At 45.7% G+C, this 27,018-nt stretch overlaps 1 protein-coding gene across 7 annotated transcripts; it reads right to left on the bottom strand.

Moving 5' to 3' along the window:
• Positions 1-1,120: 1,120 nt before the first annotated feature.
• Zbtb43 (zinc finger and BTB domain containing 43) lies at positions 1,121-25,554 on the bottom strand. Of its 7 annotated transcripts, XM_029559688.1 has the most exons (5): positions 25,431-25,553; positions 19,326-19,443; positions 8,890-9,029; positions 6,723-6,788; positions 1,121-6,390 (listed from the first exon to the last, which is right to left on the bottom strand). In XM_029559688.1, the coding sequence occupies exon 5, from the start codon at positions 6,365-6,367 to the stop codon at positions 4,964-4,966; it is 1,404 nt and encodes a 467-aa protein (XP_029415548.1). In that variant the 5' UTR covers positions 6,368-6,390; positions 6,723-6,788; positions 8,890-9,029; positions 19,326-19,443; positions 25,431-25,553; the 3' UTR covers positions 1,121-4,963. The 7 variants fall into 7 exon arrangements, with proteins under 7 accessions (XP_029415548.1, XP_029415542.1, XP_008823138.1 ...); XM_029559682.1 differs by lacking the exon at positions 6,723-6,788; XM_008824916.3 differs by lacking the exons at positions 6,723-6,788; positions 8,890-9,029.
• Positions 25,555-27,018: the final 1,464 nt, after the last annotated feature.

Below are 27,018 nucleotides of genomic sequence, written 5' to 3'. Positions count from 1 at the left end.
GCCACCCCTTCTCTGCCTAGTGCTCATGAGCTGCAGACTCTAGCCCCTCGATCTCCACCCTGGGGGGATGTGTACTGTGTCACTGCTTCCTAAGTGGTCACCACTGCACTGTTGGCCAGCAGCGTCCCCCCAAAGGGTCCCCAGGAAGAGATCATGGTGGGGGTCAGTGGAGTCACCATGGTGCAGGTGGGAAGCTGTCTGCCTGAAGTCAGGATGGCCAGCCCTCACCTCAAATAAAGGTTAGACAGGGTCTTCCGGAGCGACTTCTTCCTCACCTAGAGAACGGCTGAGTGAGCTGAGGCAATCTGGAGCTGGCTTCAGAATCAGCAACAGGGAGGACGACCACCTCACAACAAACATGGTAACAGAAGGTTTGTGTGGGAAGATGGTTAAGTTTGGTCTAAAACAAGCAGAGTCTCTGGTAATGAGCTGTTGTTAGGAAATACGTGGGGCCTCTGAAAGGCTGTGGCTGCCTTTCCAGGGCTAGGCTTTTTAAAGAGAAGGAATGCAAGGGGGCAAAGACCCAACTGAGGTGCGGGGGCGCATTGCAGAGGGGCCTTATGGGCCTGCTCTTGAATCCAGGCACCACTTATCTTCATCGGGCAACCTTTGGGAAACACCTGCCCTCTCTAAGCACAGCTGGCTCATCTGTGAGGAGGATACCTAAGGTTATCAGCAAGGCTCCCGGTAGGAAGCAGACAATGACTGAGGGCTGGTAAAAAGCAGGGACTCAGGACCAATCCTGAGCTTGAAGAGACAAGGGGAGGATATGGTACCAAATGCCAAAGTTGCCTAACTGGAGCTGTGGCCCTGGGCCGAGAAGCCCGCACCTAGAGGGAGCCTGGCACAAGTCTCCCAACTCCTTCATCAAGCTCCTCCCAGCTTAGCATCTCCAGTGGTTCCTGACCAGACAGGGAGGGCCAGGGCAGCAACAAGAAGCCTGGCAGGGGGTCCCAGTGAGATAACCATCACAAATACCCTTTGCTAGGATAGGTCACTCACAGTTCTGGGGATCAGCCAATATTCCATTTCCATATCGAAAGGCAATGACACCACTTTAATCTTAGGCTACCAAAGGCAGATGGAAAATAAATAAAGAGAGGAAAAACAAAAACGAAACTTTTTACAAAATGGACAGATAACATTTATTAAAACATGTCATACAAAAGAGTGTGATCTCTTCTATAAGAAGAAAATATCAAACGGTAACATTCAGTTAAGTAAAACCATGCTGTACACTGAAGACAGCAATCATATAAAGTCAGAACTATTCAACTTTTCAACACAGGCATAACATTTCACAAAATACCAATAAGATATGCACCTAATGATAACCTGTTTATCATCAAACGGTTCTGTGGCCTAAGAATCACCTGACTTGCATAAATAAATTTTTCTTGAAGAAACATTGGGGACCTCATAAAAAGGAAGGAGCAGCAGCTACTGACATGACACAGGCTTCAAGCAAAATTTAAAAAGGAAAAAAAATCACATTTGCAAAATGTGTTCCAGCATCTTCCCATAGGGCACTATCAGTAGAGATTTGAAGAAACTAGTACCTTTAAATACGTAAATAGCAAAAAAAAAAATGAAAACAAAACCCACATCAACCCTGGATTCACTGGCTAGTTAGTTACCTATGAGAGCATCAACCTGTCCCTGTCTCTGGTATTCCCAAAGTATCAGGGCTTAGAGAACAAATTCCTCATCTGTGGCAGAGGCCCCACTCCACCCTGAACCTGGGCAGCAGCTCACCCTCTCCAGAAAGCACAGTCTGCATGGCTTCTGGATTTCAACTTCCCTTCCACACCAGCTAAGGGTGTGCCACCCTCTATAGGGAGGGGCCCCTGGGACCTGCAGCTTTCCCAAATAGCTAGAAGGCTGCCTAGGGTCAGTGTAGCTCAGTGACTATCTCCTGAAGTGGAGGAGACCCTTTGGAGCAGGCTTTTAATAACAGTGGCCTAAAGGGGAGGGAGCAGGTGAGATCTAGAGACAGGAATCCACAGGTCAGGGCAAGGGCAGAAGTCACCACATTCCTTCCTTAGCTGGCCCACAGGGCTCACTTAAGATGCTCATCAAAGATTAAAGGCATGGTACACACAGAATATGAAACAACACCACCGGAGGGGCCTTGAAGCCCTTTCCTACTGGGCCTGGAGAAAAACTAGTCAAGACCCAAAGGAGGAAACAAATACCTTGGTTGTAGGCCATCGGAATAATCCCTGAAAGGTTGGGAAACGCTACCCACAACTTATTCAAGTTCTTTTGGAAGGATAAGGATTTCCTGAAGTTGGGTTGAGGCTAAGGGAAAGACTTCAACTGCAAAGAGGGGAGAGGATGGAAGGCAGGCAGCAATGTGCTATGTCGGCCTAACCCTAAAAGGCTGTTTAGGAACCAGGAACGCTCACTTTAACCTCCAGCCTAAAGCTACTCCTCTGCCTCCAGGACACAGCCAGCACTGCACACACTCCACCTTTACACCGGGTCTGCCTGGTGACAGCCATACTCCTGCTCCACAAAAGCTTGTTGTCATCAAGCAGGGCAAGGGTGCTGATTCAGCATAACCCAAGGACCACAATGTTCCTGTATATTAAAGGCTCCAATGCTCACAGGAATCTATAGACTTCGACAGGAAGCAGCACATGACCTTCTCAAGAGGCAGCTTCTCTGCCTTTGTGTGGAAAGTAGCAAGAGCAATAAAATCCTTTCTCCTCACATAGTTTAGGATCAGCCCTAAAACCCACTGGCTTCTAACATGGGAAACTCCGGAGGTGTGTGAGCTTGATTGTACAGTCACCTGTACACACTCCTCAGGTGCATACGGAGAGGACTGCTGACTGGCAAACTTTCAACACTAAGAGATTATACTAATGTGGCAAACAACCAGGAGGTAATATTTAGTTTCTAGGTTAAAAAACAAAAACAAAAAATATATTATGATAAAGTTTTAAATACAAAGTGCTTTTTATACATCGAGAATGATACAGTGTTAGTGAACAGATCCCTGTTTTGTAATCCTGATCACCTGTTAACTGGCAAATCTGTATTTTCATTCCCCTTTCTAGACACTGTTTGATCAGTGAAGTCTTGGGGTCAGGAGCCTAAGGATCAGAGCCACTGCCAGCAATGTCTGTCACCTTCTAGAGAAAGCCAAACCTGTAAGTCAAAATTTCACCCCAAATCCAAGAAAAAATTTATTTTTATTTTAAAATAGGAAGAGTTTCTACTTAAGCAGTAATAGAACAGTAAGTTTATGGAGAGATAAGAGTGATTAACACCCTGTCCTATCGTCTTAAGTCAGCCTTAACTGTCCATGTGACACAACCAAGAATCATCTGAGAAGGTAGTCTCAACCGAGGGACTTCCCAGGCCAGGCTGGCCTGTGGGCTTGCCTGTGAAGGACTGTCTTGATGTTAACTGATGCAGAGGGCCCAGCCTATGGTGGGTGGTGCTGTTCCCTGGGCTGTGGGAGAAGGCAAAGTAGTTATGAGCCTGCCAGTGAGCCAGCAAGCAGTGCTCCCCCATGGTTTTTGCTTCAAGCTCCTGTCCTGACTTCCTTCAATGATGAACTGTGACCTGGAAGTGTAAGCCGAAATAAATCCTTTCCTCCCCTAAGTTGTTACTGGTCAGACTGTACTGTCATAGCAACAGGAATCAATGTAGAACACCTACCCTGGTAACAACCTCTGGAGTCACACTGCTTCAAAGCACCCTGAACATATGCCTTCTTCTGAACATCCAACATCCAACCCCATGATAGAGAAGGTCTCAGAAGAGCTGCCTTTCTTGTTCTTTGCTGGGTGAACAGCTACTTGGACTTGTAAATTTATGTAGCTCTATCTGTGACTTGGGAGCATGAATCTGTAGACTGTTTTGCTAAAATTAGGACTCCTTTCCCCCTTTTTAACCCATATCTCAGCATTCATAAAGAACTGAGAGTTTAGCTCAGTGTACCCTCTAAAACAGTACCCCCAGTGTATTTTTGAGACTCTTCTTTTTTCTAAATTATAACCTGCCATTTTTAAGATTCTGCCCCTCCCAAATCTCTGACTATGGGAGTGTCCCACTCATAGGCGACTCTTAGCCATGTGGGCTGGCTCGGTCCCATGAACCGTGGTCCCTGGCTGTCCTTGTTGAGAAGCACCATGATCTAAGACAGGCCCACAGCCTGGGCACTGTTTGGTACTGTGGTAGGTCATGGCAGGCTGGATATCTCCTAGCACAAGGGGGACTTGGAGCCAACAAACCAGCTTGAAACACCTATCTCTGGCACCCAAGAGAATTACAAGTAGATACAATAGTTCAAGCCCAATTTAGTACTAAATATAAAACTGTGGCTTATCAAGAGACGAACGCATGGTATCGGCAGCATCATCCAGAAATCAAGGCTTGTACCATGTTACTTAGGAAGTCAGTTTTAGTTAAAATACCCTTTAGAGAGAATGAAACCAGACAAAAGAGCTCTATCAACCTCTCATCCTCGGGATCACGTTATTTGTAGCTTTTAGGTAAGGACCCTCCAGGGAAGCCACTACCAAAACAAATCCACAGAAGCTAAGTAGTTACCGTAACAACAAAATAACATTTCAACATGACCTCGTAATAATGAGTGATCACAACTGCTGCTACCTAGAACGGAACTGGAGTGGGAGTCCAGGCCCTCCTGCAGGTGTCAATCGCCAGGTGCACCTGCCTTAATCAGAGCTGGCCTGACGGGTTCTCTTGCCACCTGGACACTGGGTGAACTTATCCTCATCACCCATTCTAGGCCAGGGCCAGAACATAGAAATTTGAAGAATTAAATTTTTTAATTGGCCTACTTAGAGCTGGTCTTTCAGAAATATCTTCCTTTTTTTTTAAGCTTCTCTCATAATAGCAAGTAGCACGCATCATCTGTGCCCAGATTTGCATTAATTACCATAGTTTATTTTTGTGCACGCCACTCAAGGGCCAGACCCTATTTTTAGTTAGCCTCGGTTGTATTCTGCTCAGCCTTTGCAGCTTCGTACGACTTGGTACAAGAAGTCACATGCCTATGGAAGCTGTCCCTCCACATGAATCTCTTTGCACAGATATTACATTCGTACGGCTTTATGCCCGTATGAATTTTCATGTGGCCCACGAGATGGTGTTTCATTTTGAATTTTTTACCACAGACACCGCAGCCATAAGGCCGGAGGCCGAGGTGCATGCTCATGTGCCGGTCTCTCTGACTCTTGTGTGTGAAGCTCTTCCCACACTGACAAGGATACAGCTTGTCGGTGGCCGAAAACCCTAAGTGGGAAGCTTCTTCTTTTATCCCCGTCACCATCTCCATGTTCTCACTGTAGCCGGCGGTGAGGGCTGCCTCCTGTCTGTGCCCAATTAGATTCCCATCTGACCTCTCTCCAGAAAACTCTTCCATGGAGGAGCCGTAGAAGTCCACCTGCTCATCGTAGGTGCTTTCCTCGGCCTGGTCGTCAAACTCTGCCTCCACTTTCTTCTCCCCGACGTGGAAGCCCTCCTCCACGCCCGAAGGCTGGGCCAGGTGCTCTGTCTGCATGGCGTTGATGGACTCGGTCACCTGGTGCTCGTCATAGGCTGCGTGCACATCCATGCCCTCGCAAGCCTGCTCCAGGCGCTCGGGCTTCACGTGGATCCAGCGCTTGTGAGCCATTATGCTGGGCTTGCTGTACATGGGCCGGGTGTAGTGGAACTCCGCGCTGTCGCTGGCCCCCTCCTCCCCATCCTGGCTCGCCATCTCGGTGCTCAGCCGGTCGTGCTCAGTGGATGAGTTACTAGGCAGGTACTCATGCTCAGTGAGCTGAGATGACAGCTCGTCTTTGGTGCTCTCCTCCTCGTTCTCACCGTCTCTCAGTTCCTGGGTTTTGGGGAAATCAGCGTGGCCCCCAGAGCCCAGTTCAAAGCTCTCTACCAGGCCATTGTAGCTGCTGCTGCTGGGGGACTGGTGGTCACTGCCGTGGTTCAGCTTCTGACACAGGACTGCTGGGTTTCCCTCCAAGACCTCGGTGCACTTGTCCACCACGTGCCACATTTGGAGGAAGCTGGCCGCTGTTAAATAACTAACAATTTCTGGAGCAGGCATTACCAGGCGTCCTGTGTAACTAGACAGGAGAATGCTTTCAAACACTCTGGGGTTCATCACATCAGGCAAAACAATTCTCCGACTATTTTTCAGGAGTACTTGGTCACAAAAGTAGGGTGAACTGGCGGCAAGAACTGCTTTGTGTGCCCGGAAAATGTGGCCTTGGACAACAATGGAGACGTCACATAACTGTCCTTGCTGGCGTTGCTGGTTCAGTTTCTGAAGAATGGTGCTGGAAAAATCCGGAAATTCTACTCGAAATGAGTTTGTTCCAGGCTCCATTTCATCACAAATCTTGTTCAGTGCTGCAAGAGAAAGAAGGTTAGTAATAATTTTAGCCTCAAAAGGAACAACCTACCCCCTCCCCTGGCACTAAGAACACAAGCTCTAGAATCCTACAGAGTCCCTTGCCTCTGGGCACTCTCGGCTGGGCCTGGAGGCCTTGCAGGTGTGAAGGTGCCCAAAGGAAGAGCCACCCACCACCACTGCCCAGCACTGACTGGATTTTGCCTGTGTCAGAGAAGCACCCACAGTGACCACATACAAATCCCCTAAGTGAAATAAAGTAACTATTTCAAATCAAAACAAACAGGATTCCTAGGGAAACAACTGAACTGTAAGCCTCAGCTCAACTTACATTTGCCAAGTTGCAGAAAGAGAGGGACAAAAGTGGTAGAGCATGTGTGTCTCTAGGTTCTATTCCCTGCTCCAAAGATAAAAGAGAAGAAATGAATTATGGGAAGAAGGGTAGGTGTATGTCAGAAGGAACCAGTCCCACACTGAGGATCTGAGTTTGTAGCCCTGGACCACATCCATGCGAAACTCTGGGTGTGGCAGCAGACATCTGTAACCTCTAGCACTGGGGGGGTGGGGACTGGGGGACGAGGGGGATGGGACACAGGGACATACACGGACAGAGGGATCCCTAGAGTTCAGGGGCCAGCCAGTCTAGCCATTGGTATGCTCTGGGTTCAAGGAGAAATGGGGACCACAGGATGGGGACCACAGAGGACACCTGAGGACAACCTGTATACACACACACACACACACACACTCACGAGGATGATGACTAGGCTAGAGTTCAGGGAAGAACTGAGGAACAAGGCACTGGAGACCCAGGATAAGGACAACTGGACCTTTTAACACTTCAGTCTTTTAGCACCAAAAGGTACTTTTCTGGGCTGAACAATGCAGACTACTCTAGTGGTTGTGGGGATTTTAGCTTGAGAACCTCCTACACTGTCAGGCACAAAGAATGAAACTGCAGGGGCTGAAGAGATGGCTCAACAGTTAAGAGCACCTGCTGCACTTACAGAGGGTCCAAGCTCGATTCCCAGCACCAACATCCAGGCAGCTTATAATTGCCTGGAACTCCAGCTCCAGGGGGATCCAATGTCTCAGGACTCTGTGGGCAACCTGAGAAGTGTGGTATTCTTTCTCTCTGGCTGTCTACACACTATTTCAAGAGTTATAGACTAGGATGGTCACTACTGTCCCTGCCGCTGGACTCAATTAGAAGATGAAGCATCGGCACACAATGGGGATTGCCTGTGCTGCTGCTGTATTCTGTGGGACACGTCCTGCATTAGACAATTCCTAAGAGCAGCACAAGAGGAGCTCCACTAGAAATCCTGCAGGTGGCCCTGATTCTGCAGTACATGCAAGTGGGCAAGAACACCCACAACAGGGGCTGCAGAGAGGGCTCAGTGGGCAAAAGTGCTTCCCATGCTATAACTGAGGACAGGAGTTCCAATCCCCATAAATGCTAGGAGGGTGTGGCGGCTACCCATACTCCTGGTTGAAATAAGAGCTCCCCAGAGCAAGCTGCTAGTGTGACCAGCCTAATGGATGAGCTCTAGGTTCACAGAGACCCTGGCTCAATAGAGAAGTTGAAGAGTGACCAAAGAAGATGCCTGACCTCAACCTCTGGCTTCCATACACATGTGCCCATATATACATATGTGCATGATTATACAGACACACATGCATACATGCATGCCCTTACCCGTTCATACACACAAAATGAAACCTACCAAAGCATTTATCACTGCTGTTTTGTCACCTTGCTCTAATACTGTAACCAAACATCCGTGAACACCAGGCTTTCTCAGTATGAGATAAAGAGCCAGACAACTCAAGCAAAGATTAAAGCCTTTCTGTGACAGGGAGAGGTGACCAGAGGGAGAAACGACGGTGTCTTGAGTAGTTACTCTGTGCCAAAGATGGTAGACCATTTTCCATGCAGCTTTGGTGTCAGTTTGTTTTTGAGATGGAGTCTTACTATATTTTCCTGGCTGGCCTGGAACTTGCTCTGTAGATCAGACTGTCCTTAAATTCAGAGATCTGCCTATCTCTGCCTCCTGAGTGCTAGAACTAAAGGCAGGGGCCAGCAGGCCTGGCTCTTTTATTTTTTTAATTATTTTTATTTCTCAGTCCTAAGGAATAAACCCAGGGCTTTGTTCTACCACTGGGCTACAAGCTCAGCTTCCATTCAGACTGTAAAATCACTGTGTAAATGTAGGGCTTGGTATTCTTAAGTTCAGTTATTTTAAGTAACTTTCCCTAAGTTAAAAGCTCATTTTTACTAAGTTGAGAGCTGAATCTAGGTCAGTGTAACTCCAAAGCCCAGTACTTTTCCTATCACAACACTCTGCTTCCTTCAAGAGGCCCAAATGCCAGATTAGTTACTAATCACTTAAGAAGATAAGACAGTGTTTTTTAGAACAAAGTATGAACTTATGGCTTTAGACATCTTAAAACATTTCACAGTAAACTTGAAATTGAGAATAGAGCATGGAACGAACTATGTAAGGTTTGTAGTTTGAAAGGAGATGCTGTCTACACATCTGTACAGACTGCAGGTCTGCATGTCAATCTGAGGCTGAATCCGGGTGAGCAGCTTGTCTGGCGGCTTGCATCACTGCAGAATTTGGGTTGTAACTATCTGAAAAAGAGGGGAAGGATAGTGTACTAGCATGTAAAAAAAATTACAGGATGGGGCTGGAGAGATGGCTAAGTGGCTGCTCTTGCAGAGAACCAGGTTCAGTTCCCAGAACTCACATGGTGGCTAACAACCATCCCTAACTCCAGTTCCCACCCTCTTCTGGCCTCTGCAGGCATTGCATGCACTAGTGCATTTACATGTATGGAGGCAAAACACTCATGCACATAAAATAAAAAGTTTTTAATTACAGGAAGGATAATGCATGCACAGGTAAAGAAATTACAGAAAGGCACAAAACGACTTTCCACCTTTATTCCTAGTCTCCCCAAAGAAAATTACCAAACTCCTGTACTGTCATTCTAGAACTTGTTATATGCATGTCAGAATAATTTTTTTTTTTTTGAGACAGGGTCTCTCTGTGGCCCCAGCTAACCTGGAACTATGTAGACCAGGCTGGCCTTGAACTGAAGAGATCTGCCTGCCTCTGCCTCCTGAGTGCTGGGACTAAAGGTGTGCACCACCACTCCTGGCCAGAAAAAAAATTATTTTAAAATCTCTGCATAAATGGGTTCATTGCCTAATTTCACTCTGCACCTAATTTCTGACATTTACTGCGTCTCAAAGGTCTTCCCATGTGAGCCCTGAGGAGTTGAAGGTTCTGTTTCTTGTCAGCACAGCCTCCTGGAGCATAGGCGCACCCTGACTTAAGCAGCTCTCCTTTACTGATTCTCATTCTCCTGGGCTTCTGAACTGTAAGCAATGCTACAATGGAGGCTGTCTCCCAATTGACTGGTTCCTCCAATGGGCAGGGCCTGACACACAGCGGGAACTAGGAAGGGAAGCCGAGAGCCATCTTGGGATGGAAGCCAGGAGCCGCAGGTAGAGCGTGATGGTGTAGGAAACTCGCAGCCAGCACAGCAACTCAAAGACAGAATGGACTGACCCCCCTGTGGAACTGGGGTGAGGTCGATGACCCCTGAGGCATGAGCAAATGTTAGTGGGGCTATGGGCGTGGCATGGTCTGATAAGGCGGGCTCTGAGTTGTGGAGGCACAGGGCTAGGCACTGGGTACTCATTCCTTTGTAAGTTAATAAACTCACATAAAATGTATTATATGGTTTGTCTGATCGCGCAGGGGACCCAGAGAGAATTCAGGCCACAGAGGCTGATACCTAACTTCATTGGCACACCTCTGAAATACTTAGCAGTGCAACCGTGCGTCAAACAGCTTTGCATTTCACACTCTGATTTATATTATCAAGCCATTTCCTAGAAAACTGTACTGAGCCGCACCCCCACTAATAGTAAATGACACTGTCTACATCCTACATCCTCACCAAGACTGGATTTTACTAAACCAGACTTCTTTTTTGTTTTTGTCTTTTTGAGACAGGGTCTCCCTGTAGCCCCAGCTGTCCCGGAACTCACTATGTAGACCAGGTTGGCCTTGAACTCACAAAGATCCACCTGCCTCTGCCTCCCAAGTGCTGGAATTAAAGGCGTGCGCCACCACACCTGGCTCAGGCTTCTTTTTCAAAAAAATATTTTATTTATTATTTTTATTTTATGTGTATGTGTGTTATTGTCTGCAGGTAGGTAAGTGCACCCATGTCGTGCAATGCCTGCGGAGGTCAGAAGAGGCTGTCAGATCCCCTGGGACTGGAGTTATGGACAGTTGTTAGCTGCCATGTGGGTGCTGGGATTCGAACCCAGGTCTTCTGTAAGAACAAGTGTTTGGTTTTTTTAAAAAAATATTTTATTATTTTATGTGTATGAGTGTATTGCCTGCATGTATGTGAGTGCACCTGTGTCGTGCAATGCCACGGAGGTCAGAAGAGGGCTTCGGATTCCCCTGGAACTGAAGTTAAGGATGGCTTGTAGCAGCCATGTGGGTGCTGGAATTGAATCCAGGTCCTCTGTTGAGAGTAGTCAGTGCTCTTAACTGCTGAGCCACCTCTCCAGGCCTAAACCAGACTTCTTTAAAAATTTTTAAAAAAAGATTTTATGTGTTATGTATGTGTTATGCCTGCATGTATGTAAGTGCACCCGTGTCATGCAGTGCGTGGAGGACAGGAGAGGGCTTCAGATCCTCTGGAACTAGAGTCATAGATGATTGTTAGCTGCCATGTGGGTGCTGGGATTTGAACCCACGTCTTCTGCAAAAACAGTCAGTGATCTTAACTGCTGAGCCACCTCTCCAGCCTCCCCCTCTTCCAGTCTGCTTTTCAGATCTCCTCAGTGAATGATCCCTGACTCATGGCTCTTCTGACCTGCCCCTCCTTTATAATGAGCATGACTGATATTCTGGATTCTAGTTTATTGGTCATGTGTACTTTTTTCTGTAAATTTTCAGTTATACCCTTTGCTCAAATAAACTGGGCAATTAATACTGGTTAATTTAAATTTCTTTATACATTCAGGGAATTTCTTTTTTCATGGTTCTAGCGTTGTATGTTAGACAGAGGGCATTATAAACTTCACGACTTTTTTAAAAGAAAAAGAATTACTTAGGCTTTCCTGATACCATTAAAAAGTCATTTAAACCTTTTAATACATGGAATTTATTTGGCATAAAGATTGGCTAGAACCTAGTCCTTTTCCCTCTAAAATGGCTAGCCTATCTTTATAACTCCATTTATTGAACCCATCTTTTTCTCATAAAGTTGAAGTATCTGTTGTAGAATTCTAAGACATTTAAAAATAGTTCTATAGAACTAAATACCATAAACAAGTTTTTTGGAAAAAGAGGGACCCCTGGTCCCCCAGGCCTTGCCCCTCAGATATAACCAAGCAACTGGGAAAAGACCAGAACCACACCACTCTATAAGTGCACCAGACACTGAGTGATGGAGAGGATCCTGAGTGGGAAAGACTGCTGAATCTGAGGAGGGAGGAACTCACTCAGACCCATAGCTCTTGGGGGCAGGGGGCTACTCCTAACCCCACCCCAGTCCCTCAGCCCTGCCCTTGCTGGTGGGAGTTCTGGTGGCTCGCATTCCTAAGGAGGACAGTCTGCATTGTGTCCTTCAAACATCTGGAGCTGTGCAGTTGGGCCAACCTACGAGACCCAAGTAGCTTTGTTCTGCCCCCCTCACTGCAGTGACTTTCCCAGCAGCAACTGTCAAAAGATTTAAGGAGAGATGGGTGTGGTTGCACCTATCGGTAATCCCAGAGTTTGGGGAGTGGGGTGCTGAGGCAGGAAGAGTGAAGTATGAGGTCAGCCTGGCTACACACCAGCCTCTGTCTCAAAAAACAAACACAAGATCCTTCGACACACCTACCCATCCCACTACAGGTGGTTCATTGGCTGACTAGAACATATAAAACAAAACTGCATGACTGCATACAACAAGGACTACAGCCTTCACAAAATAGTTTGGAGAAGTCCCAACATAGACCACTGTAGACTCAACCAGTAACAAAACAATCCCCAAGGAAGAGATTTTGAGTTACACATCAACAGTCAAAATGTCTAGTTTTCAACCAAGAATTACAAAGCATATACAGAAAAATAAAATGTGAGACATTCACAGGGAGAACGAACTAGAAACTGTCCTTGAAGGAAGGTAATTAGGATCAGATGGGGTCATGATGGCATTAATGGCCTCCTAAGGGAAGGTCATAGCTAGCAGGCTTGCTCTGTCTCTGTCTCACCAAGTAGTGCCCTATACTGTTGCTACAATGCAGCAAAGAGGCCCTTGACAGATATCAGATTCCAGTGCCCATGGACTTCCAGCCCCTAGAACCATGAACCACATAACTTTTATCTTTATAAGTATCCTGGTCTCTGGTATTTTGTTATAGCAACAGAGAATGGACTAAGAGAATTAGTCATATATGTTAAATCCACTGTTTTAAATATGTCCAGAGAACTGAAGAATATCATGGAGAAAGAACTAAAAGAAATCAGCAGGGTAATATCAATAAGGAAAACAGAAATTATAAAAGTAACCAAATGGAAATTCAGGAGCTGAAAAGCACAAGAGCTGTGTTGTGAATGGGGAACTGCTGCTTACAGGGGAAGAGTTTCTGCCTGGGGGTATGAAAAACATTCAAACTACACTGTTAGGTAACTAGATAAGCATCTGCAGGCTGGGAGACCACTGAGGATGGACTCCCCTCCATGATCAGCTTTGGACCCCCATCTCCTAATTCCTGGCAACACACCAGCTTGAAGAAAGGGAAGCATCACAATGCCCCCCCTCTCAGGATGTAAGCTGTCACATGAAAGGGAGGAAGGTAGGGTATCACAGCTTGGTTGAGGCCCATTAAGGGAAAGTTACTGCTTCTTGGTCAAAGAACAGAATCTGTGTTCTACCTGGATCATGGGTGGAGACCTGACATTCTGAGCATCACATACTGCTGTTCCCTTTAAGAGTTAATCCACCTGGGTTTGTCAATCTGGCCAGACCACCCCTCAGAAAAGATGATACACTCGAAGGCATGCTAAAGAGATGAGGGAATAATTACTCCATATAGAGATAAGGTGCTTTACACTCCAGACACCCTTCTCTCAGTGCAGCCACAGCTTGCAAAGTTTCACTGCTAAATTTGCCCACTTCTCTGCCCTTTCTATCCCTTTTATCAATACTTGCCAAATTCCAAAGCATGCTGTCCTGACCCTCAGGGCATTCTCAGTCTTCCTCTGAAGACAGCCCCCACCACTTACAGGGGCTTGCTGACCCCCACTGTGGACCTGCCCGCTTTCCTGGACCCCAGTGCAAAAGGCCCAGCTGTGTCTCTTCCTTTCCCATCAACTGCCACAATTTACAGTTTGCCTTTCCTGTTCTTTCTCTCAAACTAATGAAATGGTCTTTCAGCTTCCTTCCGAGTCCTCTTAAAATCTTTCATCAAAGAAACTAAGAACCTACAAAAAGGAACAATTCCCAGTAACACCAGCAGCACTGGCTGAACAAAACCGATGCAGTTAATGCCTCTGAATTGTACACTGATGGTTAATTAAAAGCTGGGCACAGTGGTACATGGCTATAATCCCATAGGTAGGAGGATTACGAAATCTGAGGCCTGCTTCAGCTACACAGTAAGACTGTTGCAAATAAAAAATAGTTGACTGAAGAACACATATTTCAGTGCACAGGGGAGTAAATAACTGGACAAACTGTCATGTATTTTTAGCTGTGTCAAGACGGTAGCTGTCCTTGTCATTTACTAAGACCTTTAACCTTAAATCTGCATGGATGTGACATTTTCCCTGCTCTGTGAACTTAGCAGCATGTTACAAGTTCCTGCTACATGCCAATATCTATACACTCAGGAGCAGCTCTGGCTTGTGGAGTTGCTGTTTCAATTGGCTAAAATATTCACTGGGGGTCAGGTGTGGTGGTGCACACCTTTAATCCCAGCATGACAGAGGCAGAGGCAGGTGGATCTCAGCCTGGTTCACATAGCCAGTTCTAGGCCAGCCAAAGCTATACAGTGGTGTGAGATCCTGTCTCAAACAAAACAAAACATAACAAAAATTAAAGGACTGACTCACCAAAAGCACAATAGAGCACCCTACATGCAAAGCACCCTGAGGAACACCAGAGACAATCAAGAGATGCTACTGTCCTTGGAGAATTTATAATCCGGTGAGGAGATAAAAAACAATAAAGAAACAAAAAAACAACACAGTGATTCAAGGCAGAGCCTGATAAAAACTACAGGGGAATTATAAGCCCGGACCGAGGCTGAAGCTGGCATGTGGCCATAAGTACCACTGCTATAAATTTGGGGACCATGAGACTTGCAGTCAGCTCTTCCATAGTTCCTGCCTTAACTTCCCTCAATGACAGCTGTGACCTGGTAGGGTGAGCCAAATAAACCCTTTGCTCCTCAAGTTGCTTTTGGTCAGAGTGTTTGATCAAAGTAACAGAAAGGACACTAGAGCACTGAATTTCAGCATTAAATATGGGCACTGGGGCAGCACTATTTCAGCTAAGATGTTGTGAGATATAGTTCAGGCAGGTTATCTGTTGATGAAGGAAAGCAGGAGGAAGTAGGGACAAACTACAAGACTTCAACAAATGTGGTCTAGGCTTGAGTAATGAAAATACCAGTGGGAAGAGGGGTAACATCGACTGGTTGGCTCGAAGCTGCAGCACTGTAGGCCATAATCAATACCACCAAGAAAGTAAAGAGGCCAGCACTTGGGAGGCAGATCTCTGTAACCGTGAGGCCAATCTGGTCTACAGAGCACAGTTCTAGGTCAGTCAGGGCTGCATAGTGAGATGAGAGAGAGAGAGAGAGAGAGAGAGAGAGAGAGAGAGGAGAGAGAGGACAGAGAGAGAGGAGAGACGGAGAGAGACAGAGAGGAGAGACAGAGACTATATTTGCAAAATGCAAATGAATGACTTATATTCAGCGTATGTACAAAACTTATGATTAGAAGCTGGGCGTGGTGGTGCACACCAGCCTGGTCCACATAGTGAGTTCCAGGCCAGCTGGAACCAGGGAGACCCTGTCTCAAAAAGACAAAAACAAAAAAACATTTATGATTAGAAACTAAAGAAACCCTTTTCTCATCTACCAGGATGGTATGAAAACTAAAACATTAACGACTGTTAGAGGTGATGTGTGAAGACTACAACTCTTACTGCAGGGTTGGTAGGCATGGACACGGTACAGCTGCTGCAGAAAAGGGATGGGCAGTTTCTCAAACAGTTAAACAGAGTTATCATGTCATAGGGCCGGCAGATCTACTCCTGAATATATGTGCCCGAGGGAAGTGAAAGCAAGATGTGGGACTAAACGTTCAAACGGCGTTATTCATAAAAACCCCAATGTAGAAACAATTCAAGTGTGTATCAAGTGATCAGTAGATGAAATACGGCACAGCCATCCCAAGGAGAATTATCTGATTCTAAGATTGAACAGGGGACAACACGGAGGGTCTGAAAACTGCACTAAATGGAAGAGGTTGGGGCCCGCAGGAACCCAGCATCACCAAGAAGAAAGGGATAAGGGGAGGGGCAGGAGAGGGAAAAGGAGGAGCTGGGGGGAGGTAAGACGTGGAGGAGCTACAAATAAGGCTACATTTTGTACTATTTCACTACATGAAATGTTCAAAACAATCCAATTTAGAGGGAGGGAGGGATCTCCCACGCGCACTCGCACACAGAGCAATATCCATTTCTAAAGTAAGATTTAGAGCTCTATTAGCAATAAAAAGGCTAGGCCATACAAATAAAGAATGAAAAATAAATATATAGGGGGGGAGAAGGGGAGGGGGGAGAGAGAGAGAGGGAATGCAGATAAAACTGGGTTTCTTTTAGGGAGGTCGAAAGCACTACAATTCAGAAGTCAATGGTTGCAAATGAAAAAGACTCAAGCAGCTTGTGTATAGGGTGCTTTGCAGATACTGCACCAGACTATGCACTTAGCACTTTATGGTCTCCACGTCACTTAACCCTTCTTACAACAACCTGCTTGACAGTTACTTTTTATTCCTATTGTTTAGACTAGAACAAGAGGTCAATCTACTTGCCTAAAGTAATACAAGTATGATTTCAATTCAAAGCACATGTTCAGGCCTATTAAGAGTCTGAGAGGTGGGATATAGTAAGACAGGAAAGAAGGCAAACTTTTTAAAAAATTTATTCATTTACTTTTATTTTATGTGTATGAGTGTTATGCCTGCATGTGCGTAAGCACACCCGTGTCATGCAGTGCCTATGGAGGGCAGAAGAGGGCATTGGGACGCCCTGGAACTGGAGTTCTGGATGGTTGTTAGCTGCCATGTGGGTACTGGGATTTGAATCCGGGTCTTCTGCAAAAAAAGCCAGCGCTTTTAACTGCTGACGCCTCCCTCCAGCCCCTCACTGATAACTTTTGAGACAAGGCAACTCTATGCAGCTTCGGCTGGCTTCCCAGTTGGGGCAATCCTCCTGCCTCAGCCTCTTGAATGATGAGATTACAAACATGCTCACCATGCTCAGCTCTAAGTAATCCGAAATTTAGATTATGAGCAATCCACTCATAAATTCGAGGACATTCACCAACTTTATCCTTAAGCCAGCATTTTTTTTTTTGGTCTTTTTGAGACAGGGTCTCCCTGTAGCCCCAGCTGTCCTGGAACTATGTAGACCAGGCTGGCCTTGAACTCAGAGATCCACCTGCCTCTGCCTCCAGAGTGCTGGGATTAAAGGCGTGCACCACCATGCCCAGCTAATTTTTTTTTTAAAATCTCATCTTACACATAGTTTTAAAATTTTTAATAGCGAGGCTGGAGAGACGGCTCAGCAGTTAAGAGCACTGGTTGCAGAGGACCCAGATTAGATTCCCAGCACCTACACAGAGGCTAACAACCATTCATAACTCCAGTTCCAGGGGGCTCAATACCCTCTTCTGACCTCCATGGACAGTGCACAACACGGATGCACTTACAAACATACAGGCAATATACTCACACATAAAATAAGAATAATAAAGTATTTTTCAAAATTCTAATAGCAACAGTTCTTCTAAAACAGTAATGGTAACCCTAGCTCCTTTTCTCCATCCTTCACAGAAGCTACTTGGCTTTTTAAAGATGATATTTAGGGGCTGGAGAGATGGCTCGGTGCTTAAGAGCACTGACTGCTCTTGCAGAGGACCGGGGTTCGATTCCCACCACCCACATGGTGGCTGCGAACCGTCCTTAACTCCAGTTCCAGAGGAATCTGAAGCCCTCTTCTGACCTCCACGGCATTGCACGACATGGGTGCACTCACAAAGATGCAGGCAATACACTCATACACATTAAAAAAAAAAAGTAAAGATGATACACATGCCTTTAATCCCAGCACTGGGGAGGCAGAGGCAGGCGGATCTCTGTGAGTTCAAGGCCAGCCTGGTCTACATAGTGAGTTCCAGGACAGCTGGGGCTACAGGGAGACCCTGTCTCAAAAAGAAAAAAAAAAAAAAAAAAGCTTTTTTTAAAGCTAGCAAGATGGCTCAGTGGGTAAAGGAGCTTGCTGCCAAGGCTGATAACCTGATTCAAACTTTAAGACCCACATGGTGGAAGGAGATAACTGACTCTTGCAAATTGTCCTCTGACCTACACACATGGCAGGTATGGGTCCAAACACATTCACACTCACTAAAATAAATAAAAAAATAAATAAAAAGTTTAGATAAACTAAAAGCAGGAGTCAAAGGGCAACATACTGAAGCCTCTCTGAAGCAGACAACCTCCAACATTCCCTCTGATTCTGATGAGTTCCACAGTAGCCTCTGTTTATTACTCATCTGAGGAAAATGTGTATCAAATTTTATACATCATTTAAACAAGGACCAAACACCCTAAAAGCACAGATGACAGCAATATAACAGGGAAGCAGACCTACCAACTAGTTGTACCAAAGGCCTCTAGGGATTTCTTTAATCAGAGCATATGGTAATTTGCATGCTTACCGTAGAAAGCACATTTAAGCACAGTAAATGTTGCTTTAGGAAATTTAAAGTCTGGCACAAATGTACAAAAATACCAACACCCTATGCCCAACGAAGTTCTTTACATGAGTCAAAGGCTTCACAGTTCACAAAGCAGTCTGTAAACTCGGTCTTTTCAAGGCTCAAATCGTCCTAACCCATTTTAAAGGAAAGTGAATCAAAATTCAGATTAAAAGACCTGCCCAAGGTTACACATCTTAGCAGGGTATGTCAGGACTCAGAAGTATAATTCCAAGTCTAATTTTTTAAAAATTAAGACCAGCTATTTTTTTTTTTTTAATTTAATTTAATTTAATTTTGTTTGGTCTTTTTGAGACGTCTCCCTGTAGCCCCAGCTGGCCTGGAACTCACTATGTAGACCAGGCTGGCTTCGAACTCATAGAGATCCGCCTGCCTCTGCCTCCCGAGTGCTGGGATTAAAAGCGTGTGCCACCATGCCCGGCTAACTATTTTTATTTTATGTACATGGGTATATTGCCTGCATGTATGTGAGTATGCTCCTGTGATGCAATGCCCTCAGAGGTCAAAAGAGGGCACCTGATCCCTTGGAAATAGAGGCATGGACGGTTGTTAGCTGCCATGTGGGTGCTGGGAATTGAGCCACCTCTCCAGCCCCATCCAAATCTAATATTTTTCTAAGTTGAAAGAAAAAAAAAAAAATCACTGGGTAGAAAAGCTTCTCTGAAATTAGGAGCTGTGTCCATAGAAAGCACAGCAGCAAAGGGCTTCATAATGTGCTGTTTCTTCAGAGAGTGATCTGTTCAAGGTCCACCAAAATCCTCCACAACTACTTTACTTCTGTGACAGGAAATCATTCCAATATACAGCCTTAGAAATGATAGTATTAGGGAGAGTCTAGCTTACCCCGTGCAAAGCTGTATTCCCGGGATAAAGCTCCTTATGGCCATCAAAGCACAGTCTCAGTGAACGGAGAAAGGGGGCCCATTTTGCAGCTCTGCTTTAAATTAAACCACAGTGATTTCTGGAAAGAAAAAGCACATTAAAAATTTAAGATACTGGTGCCATCTATGGAGTCCATATGCTTCCCTCATGAACCCTGCCTGTGAGGAGAGGATAGAAAGCCTATCAGGACTGGGGCTGGCCCAGATGACAGGCCAACATGGGTAGGAGAAACTTCACAGGGTCCCAACTCTGCCTGAAGAGCTACAGGCCATCAATGGATGCTGAGGGATGGAGATTTAGTTTTCTCTAGGGACAAGCTCCTTGATAGGTTATCCAATCCCAAGTGATCAGTCCTAAACACATGTACACATGAGCACCACTAAATGGACTCTGTGCATTGTGTGTGTGTGTGTGTGCATGTGTGTGTAAATGTATATATGCATATGTAACAATAATAATCAAAGAGGATGGCAAGAAATTTAGAGGGAGCCAGGTATGGATGGTGGTGCACCTTTAATCCCAGTGCTCGGGAAGCAGAGGCAGGTGGATCTCTATGCGACTGAGGCCAGCCTGGTCTACATAGCAAGTTCCAGGCCAGCTGTCTCAAAAAACCAACAAAACAAAACAACAACAACAGCAAAAGAACGAGACGCAGTGGGGAGGGGAGCTGGAGGAGGAAATGATGCAAATACAATTTTCATGTATGAAAATCTTAGACAGTAAAAATAAAAAATAACAGACTGACAGCATATTTTAAATGAAATGGAGATCTTTAAAGGGTTTTTAAAAACTCATTCAATTTTATATCTTATAGGGTTTATACTGGGTTCAATATTGTATAACTGTATTAATTCAACAGTGAACCTAAAAATTTACAGTGACTTTTGAAAGAGATGTATCTTTACTCTGGAGTGTGTTACTGAATATGTTAAAGCTGTAATGAAATGCTTCTTCTAATCGTGTGGTTATTAAATTAAAAAAATAAAAAAAATAATTCTTCAAAGCATAAAAATTAGCTACTTAATAATTAGTAGATGTGAGAAACATTACCATTGAAATATACCTGATGACTTTATATCCATGCTCAGATGCCAAGGAGCTCAGAAAGTAACTGTCTGTGACTAGTAATAATGTGCAAACTTCCAATATCAATTGCATTGAAAAAGAATTTTTCTATATGAAAGCTGTGTATTTTAATAATGAAATGAAGATCTTTTTTAAAGGTTAAAACTTCATTTAATTTTATGTCTTATAGGGTTTATACTGAGTAAAATATTGTATAACTGTAATAATTCAACTGTAAACCTAAAAAGTTACAGCCAATTTTGAAAGAGATGCATCTTATCTCTGGAAACTGTTATTGAATATGTCAACGTTGTTGTAATGAAATGCTTCTTCTAAGTATGTGGTTATTAAATAAATAATTAAAAAAAAACCAACAAAAAACAGACTGGGGTTAGCTTGGTGATGTAGTGCCTGCCTGTAATCCCAGTGTTTGGGAGCTAGAAACAGGAAGATTGTGAGTTTGAGGGTACTGGGACTTTATAGTGAGTTCAAGGCCAGCCTGGGCTACAAGACGCTATCAAAACAAAACAAAGTTTTCAGTTATTCTTTTGTTCTAGAATTTCTTAGCTTAGGTTTTAAAAATAAAATTTTATTACATTCTACTTTTCTTTTGTGTGCATGTGTGTGTGTAGGTGTGTGAGTGTGGAGTAAACGTCCAGGGGTCAGTTTACTCCTTTTCTCATATGGGTCCTGGGGATCAAACTCAGGCAATCAGGCTTGGTAGTGTTCTCCAGGGCAACAGCATTTTGTAAAGCTCCACCATTTTGGTTAAACTGCAACAATTCCTACAATTTTACTAATTTGGTTCCCAGAACTAAAGTAACTTATTTTTCTAGATTCTTACCTTTCCTGTACCATCTACCCCGAGTATCCAGTACCCGCCAGCCAGAAAAGATATCTATTGATCACCTAACGTTCTTTGACTGACTCACTATTTAAACTCAGCATCAGCCTCCAGAAGGCCAAAAGGGAAACTTACCAACATACTTCCCTCCCTCCTCTTTGAAATGTACAAGGGACTTCCACTCTGCCAAGTGAGACTGATCTGTCCTGAGGGCCCCCGCCATGTTCCTGTCTGTCTGTCCATCTATGGCATTATTAACTCTTCTAATAAATTGCCTACTGGAAACAACAATCTGCCTCAGCATCCCCCTTGAACTCCAAAGCTGAAACCCCTCATAATGGTGCCAAGCCTGGGGAGGGGGTCTGCTGAAATGGACCTCTCTCTGGGACTCCCTCCTCCCTTGCATCTATCTGCTTTCTCCACACCCATTGCTGGCCTTTGTTGTCCACTGATGAGTGTTTATGCTTTTTCCAAAACCCTTGGGTGATAGTGTACTGCCTGCCTTTCAGCCAGCTCAGTCTGGACACATTCTTGCTTGGTTAACGGTTTGTGCCATGTCACGCCTCTGGAGGGGAGTTTAGCTAGGAAGGAAAAGGGCCCAGGCAGCATGTCATCTCTCAAGGAAGGTCTGTAATTTCCGGCCAGCCAGAGAGGCATTTTTGGAGTTGACTTCTAGTGACAAGATTGGTGAGGGAAGGTAGTTTTCAAGGCAGAAAAGACTCTGATACAGGAAGTCTCTAACTCGGTGGTGCACTGTATCAAGTTATCCAAGTCTACAAGAATTTTGAGACTCATTTTGAGGTTTTGGGTGAGTTAGACCAGGTCAAGTAAGCAGCACTCATTTCAGGCATGCTGGGTGCAATCCCAGCACTTGAGAGGTTGTGGGAGGATCAGGGGTTCAAGTTCATAACATAGGAAGTTACATGAGATAGCACGTAAAGATAAAAAGAAGTCTGAATTACGTATCAACAAATGAATTACTTTATAGCTATAAACAAGAAAATCTCTCTATTCTAACTGCAAATGTAAAATGAAAGAATGATTGATGAAAATGATTCAGTTGATTCAAGAGATATGTCTTAAGATTCCTGAAATCACCATGTGATCACTGGTACCAATTTTAACAGCCATGGCTGCCACAGTTGATGGTTAGAATGATCAGGAGGGTATACAACATGACACTGGGCAGACTCTGAAGTGAGTGATTTGGATCAGTAGGGCTTGGACCATTAACAAGTTTCTCGGGCACTTTTAAGTTTTAAATTTTTTTTGTCTTTTTGAAACAGGGTCTCCCAGTAGCCCCAGCTGGCCTGGAACTCACTATGTAGACCAGGCTGGCCTCGAACTCACAGACATCCACCTGTCTCTGCCTCCCAAGTGCTGGGACTATAGGCGTGCGCCACCATGCCTGGCCAATTTTTAAAATTTCACTGACCTGCTTCTACCTCCCAGGTGTTGGGATTAAAGGTGTGCATCACCATGCCTGGCTTATCAGCCACTTTAATAGATTTTACCCCTGCAGGTCAGAAGAGGGTGTCAGATCCCCTGAGGTTATGAACAGTTGTCAGTCATCATGTGGTGCTAGGATTTGAACCTGGGTCCTCTGCAAGAACAGCCAGTGCTCTTAATTGCTGAGCCATCTCTCTAGTCTTTAATAGTTGTATTTTTACTTATCACTTCTCTTTTTAGGAGAGCATTACAATATGCATCGATTTTGCTTTTTTGTTTTTTGGAAATGGGGATCTTTTTTAAAAAAAAATTTATTCTTATTTTGTGTCTAGGAATGTATTGCCTGCATGTATGTGAGTGCACCTATGTCATGCAATGCCACGGAGGTCAGAAGAGGGCTTCGGATTCCCCTGGAACTGGAGTTAAGGACATCTCATAGCCACCCTGTGGGTGCTAGAAATTGAACCTGGGTCCTCCACAAGAGCAGTCAGTGCTCTTAACTGCTGAGCCATCTCTCCAGCCCCCTATTTTGCTTTTTAAAATGCTAAGTGTTCTTAACTTTTTATTAATTTTTATTTTATGTATATGAGTATTTTGCCTGAATGTAAGTGCACCATCTGTATGCAATGCCTATGGAGGCCAGAAGAGGTCACTGGATCCCAGGGAACTGGACAGTTGGTTAGCCACCATGTAGGTAGTAGGAAATGAACCTGGGTCCTCTGCAAGGGCGGCCAGTACTCTTAACTGATGAGTCATCTCTGTAGCCCCAAAACTCTGAGTGATTTTAAAGAAGAATAAACAGGAATAAGGACACTTATGATACAGCTTAACAGGCAAGGCAGTGTTTTTCTCTTCTCGGTGATACATAAAATGACTGACGACATCAAAGATTCAATGGAATGTGAAGGTCGGTCAGATGTTACATATATTGAAAGCTTGATAAAGGAATGCCCTTAAAGGCAAACAGAAGACTTACGCAACAGGAAAAAAAAACAAACAAAAACAAGGGCACTGCCCCTTAAGAAGAAACACACAATTTTCTATTACAATAATGAAAGGGGTATTCTATCAGCCTTACAAGTTTTCTCCATGTCAAAAACCATGTATTTTTCAAGTTTCCTCTTCAGGGGGAATTTCTGCATTGATTCCAAAGGGGCAAAAACAGGAGCTAGGCAGGGATCCGCTGTCTGTCAGCTTCAAGATTTGAAAGCAATCCACTGCCCACAAGCCCTCTAAGCATTCAGCTGCACCCACTGTGGCAATGAATAGGCAGCGATGTATGTAGGCTCAAGTAAATGTTCCCAACACCTACAGAATGAAGTTTTAAAGCCTCATTTTAAAAGTGCTTACTGGTTTCAGGAGTCTCCAACGAGTACCCTTTTTATGGATACAGTCTAACATACATACAACACAAAACTTGCCACTGTAACATTCCTTTTTTCTGTACCATTCAGTGACATTACATCATTCACAATGTTGTGCAACTATCAGCACAAGCCAGTTCCAGAATGTTTCTAACCAACCTCCGACAATGAACTCACTCTAAACAATAACCTACACATCACCTCGTAAACCGTTATGCTTCCTGTCCATAGGGTTTGTCTATTCCAGAAGTTTCACAGTATCTGTCCTTGAGACTCACTTCTCTCTCTCCAAAGTTGTACTTTGGAAACAAACCTGTAATTAGTAGGTTTCTCACAATTTAACTGAAGGCCCTGACTCAACCTCTTAGTTAAGCAGCTCTTCTAGAAATTTAGCTATCATCCTGGTTAAACAGCAGGTGTTCAAAGAGCAGGCTCCTGGCAGCTCTAGGGTTCCTGGATGGAGCACAGTTGAGGAGAGCTGTGCACATCACAGAGGAGAGGAGAAAGAGTCACCAGGCTGCTCTGGCCCTGAGATGGGCTTTGAGCTTGTGGGTCAGGTACTCCTGACACTTAAATTATGCTGGGTGGTGACACCTGTCAGAATTGAGGCCAGACTGCGGTGGAGTCACTGAGAATGTCACCAGGGCGGAGGAGTTCCACAGGGTCATGAGTCACCTTCAAGTGGCTCAGATGTCCAGGCAGGGCCCGCCCTGCCTAAACAAACCCAGTTAGGAGAAAGAGAGAATTCAAAATTGGCAGAGGAGAAACAGACCAATGGCCAAGAGTCGCCCTGACATTCAGTGACTGAACGACAAGGGTCAGGAAGCACTCTACTAAGGTGGAAACAGAAATTAGGGACGAGATTAAGAGACTCAGTGCGCTCCGGAGACTCTAAGTGGGGGGCCACCCCGGCGACAAGTCCAGGCTGGGTCAAAAAGGGCAGGTGACAACAGGTGACAGCAGCGGAGGCGCGAGCCAGGCCAGCCAGGTGCACCCGTGCGGGGCCTCGCGCGTGGGTGGCTTGAGCCGAAGGTCGCCCCGCGGGTGGCGCGCCCCTAAAGTCCAGGGGGCAGGATCTCCAAACGCGCCCGCGGGCCAAGCACCTGCCGCGGGGTGACCTTGGCCCAGGGGCCGCCCAGGAAGCCCTGGAGGTCGCTGTCCGCATGGCCAGGGCAGGACGGGGGGCCGTGGGGGTGGGAGTCGAGGTGCTCCGGGTCCCCAGGCTCAGCAGCACTCCAGGAGGAAGGGCCTCGAGCTGCGCACGGCCCACCCGACGCCCCGGGCCCCGACCCCGGCCTGGCCCGCCTAGCTCCCCGGCCGCCCGCGCTCCCGGCCCCGCCGTACCTGCCCAGGGCTCCGCGCTCGCAGTCCCAGCCCGCGGGACCTTGCGCACCGGCCGCACCGAGGCCTTATTCTCCTCCGCCGCCGCCGGGACAGCCTCCGCCGGACCCTCCCGCCCCCGGAAACGCTTCCCGGTCCCGCCCCCGAAACCCGTCAGTGCTTCCCGGGGCGCAGCGTGACGAGGCGGTGTGCGCATGCTCCAAGGACACTTGGCGGGAGGGGCGTCCGGCTCGCTCCCCTGGGCTCCTGGCGCCTGCGCAGTACGGTCTAGAGCAGGTCAAGATTTGGGGGTCTGGGTATAGTGTCGAATTTGGGGGGCGGGGAAAGGAACTCGAAACTCTGAAAAATCCCGAAACTCTGGGCCTGGGAGATGGCTCAACGGATAAAGGTGCTTGCCCTCAAGGCTGAGGAACTGAGTTCGATCCCTGGACTTGCCTGGTGGAAGGACCAACTGACTTTGGCAAGTTGGCCTGTGATTTTACACATGCACTGGGGCACGTGAGCACCACACACACACACACATATATACACACAGAGAGACACAAAGTAAAATAAATAAAAATTAATAAAATGTCAAGCTGGCCTGGAACTCACTACATAGCTCGCGTTGCCTTAAAATTAATCCTCCTGCACATCATGAGATCAGGATGGTGGAGATGCACCCACATAGCTGCTGTGGGGTGGATACTCTTGTTGGACCAGACACACCTGTTTGTCTTTTAATTCAAAGTGTCCATTTACCCAGCTGGGTGCCACCTTGGGCTCTGGGACCCAGGAGTATTTAGAGAGGAGACTGAGAGTTTCCAAGAGAATTCTACGAAGAAATTCTGGGAAAAGGAAAACCAAAGAAAGCAAATACTGAAGCATAGAAACGAGAATTTGTGCAAAACAGCTTGTTGAAAAGCACTAAGGGCTGAGGGGAATAGCACAGTTGGTAAAGCACTTGCCAAGTATTGCAAACACAAGGACCTGAGTTCAATCCCCAGAACCATGTAAAAATGCCAGGTATAGTGGCAAGCTTGACATCCCAGTGCCAGGGGAGGCAGAGACAGGAGGATGCTGGGGGTCTTGCTGGCCAGACAGTCTCTAACCTAATTGGTGGGTTTTAGGGCATTGAGGAAAACCTTTCTCAAAAGAGGACGGCATTCCTGAGACTGGTACTCAGGGTAGTCCTCTGGCTTCCACAGTCACCCACACCCACCTCACCCAGACACACATGAACACATACATACACACGCATACCAAAACAAAAATCAGGTTCAAGGGTGTATGATCCAGCCCTTTTTAAAAAAATGAAAACAAAACAAAACAGAAAAACCACACAACAAACAAACTTATTTTGTTCAGGTAGTAGGAGTGATTGCTTAGCTCAGGGAATGTAGACTGTCCTCTTAGTTGGAACGGATGACTCAGAACTGGCCCAAACCATCTTGGTAATCTCATTATTAGCTAGTATTGGATTAGGCATAGTCAGGTGACTAAGTTCTTGCCACAAGTAAACAGAAGTTAGTAGATGTAAATAAACACATAGAAGTCCTTGTGGGAGAATTCTGGAAGTATTTTTGCGTGTCCACTAGGAACTCTAGTTGAA

This window comes from Nannospalax galili, unplaced genomic scaffold (assembly GCF_000622305.1).
Source record: "Nannospalax galili isolate Female #2095 unplaced genomic scaffold, S.galili_v1.0 scaffold290, whole genome shotgun sequence".
Lineage (NCBI taxonomy): Eukaryota > Metazoa > Chordata > Mammalia > Rodentia > Spalacidae > Nannospalax > Nannospalax galili.
Note: the sequence above shows the minus strand (reverse complement) of the source record. Positions and strands in the feature narration are given on the sequence as shown.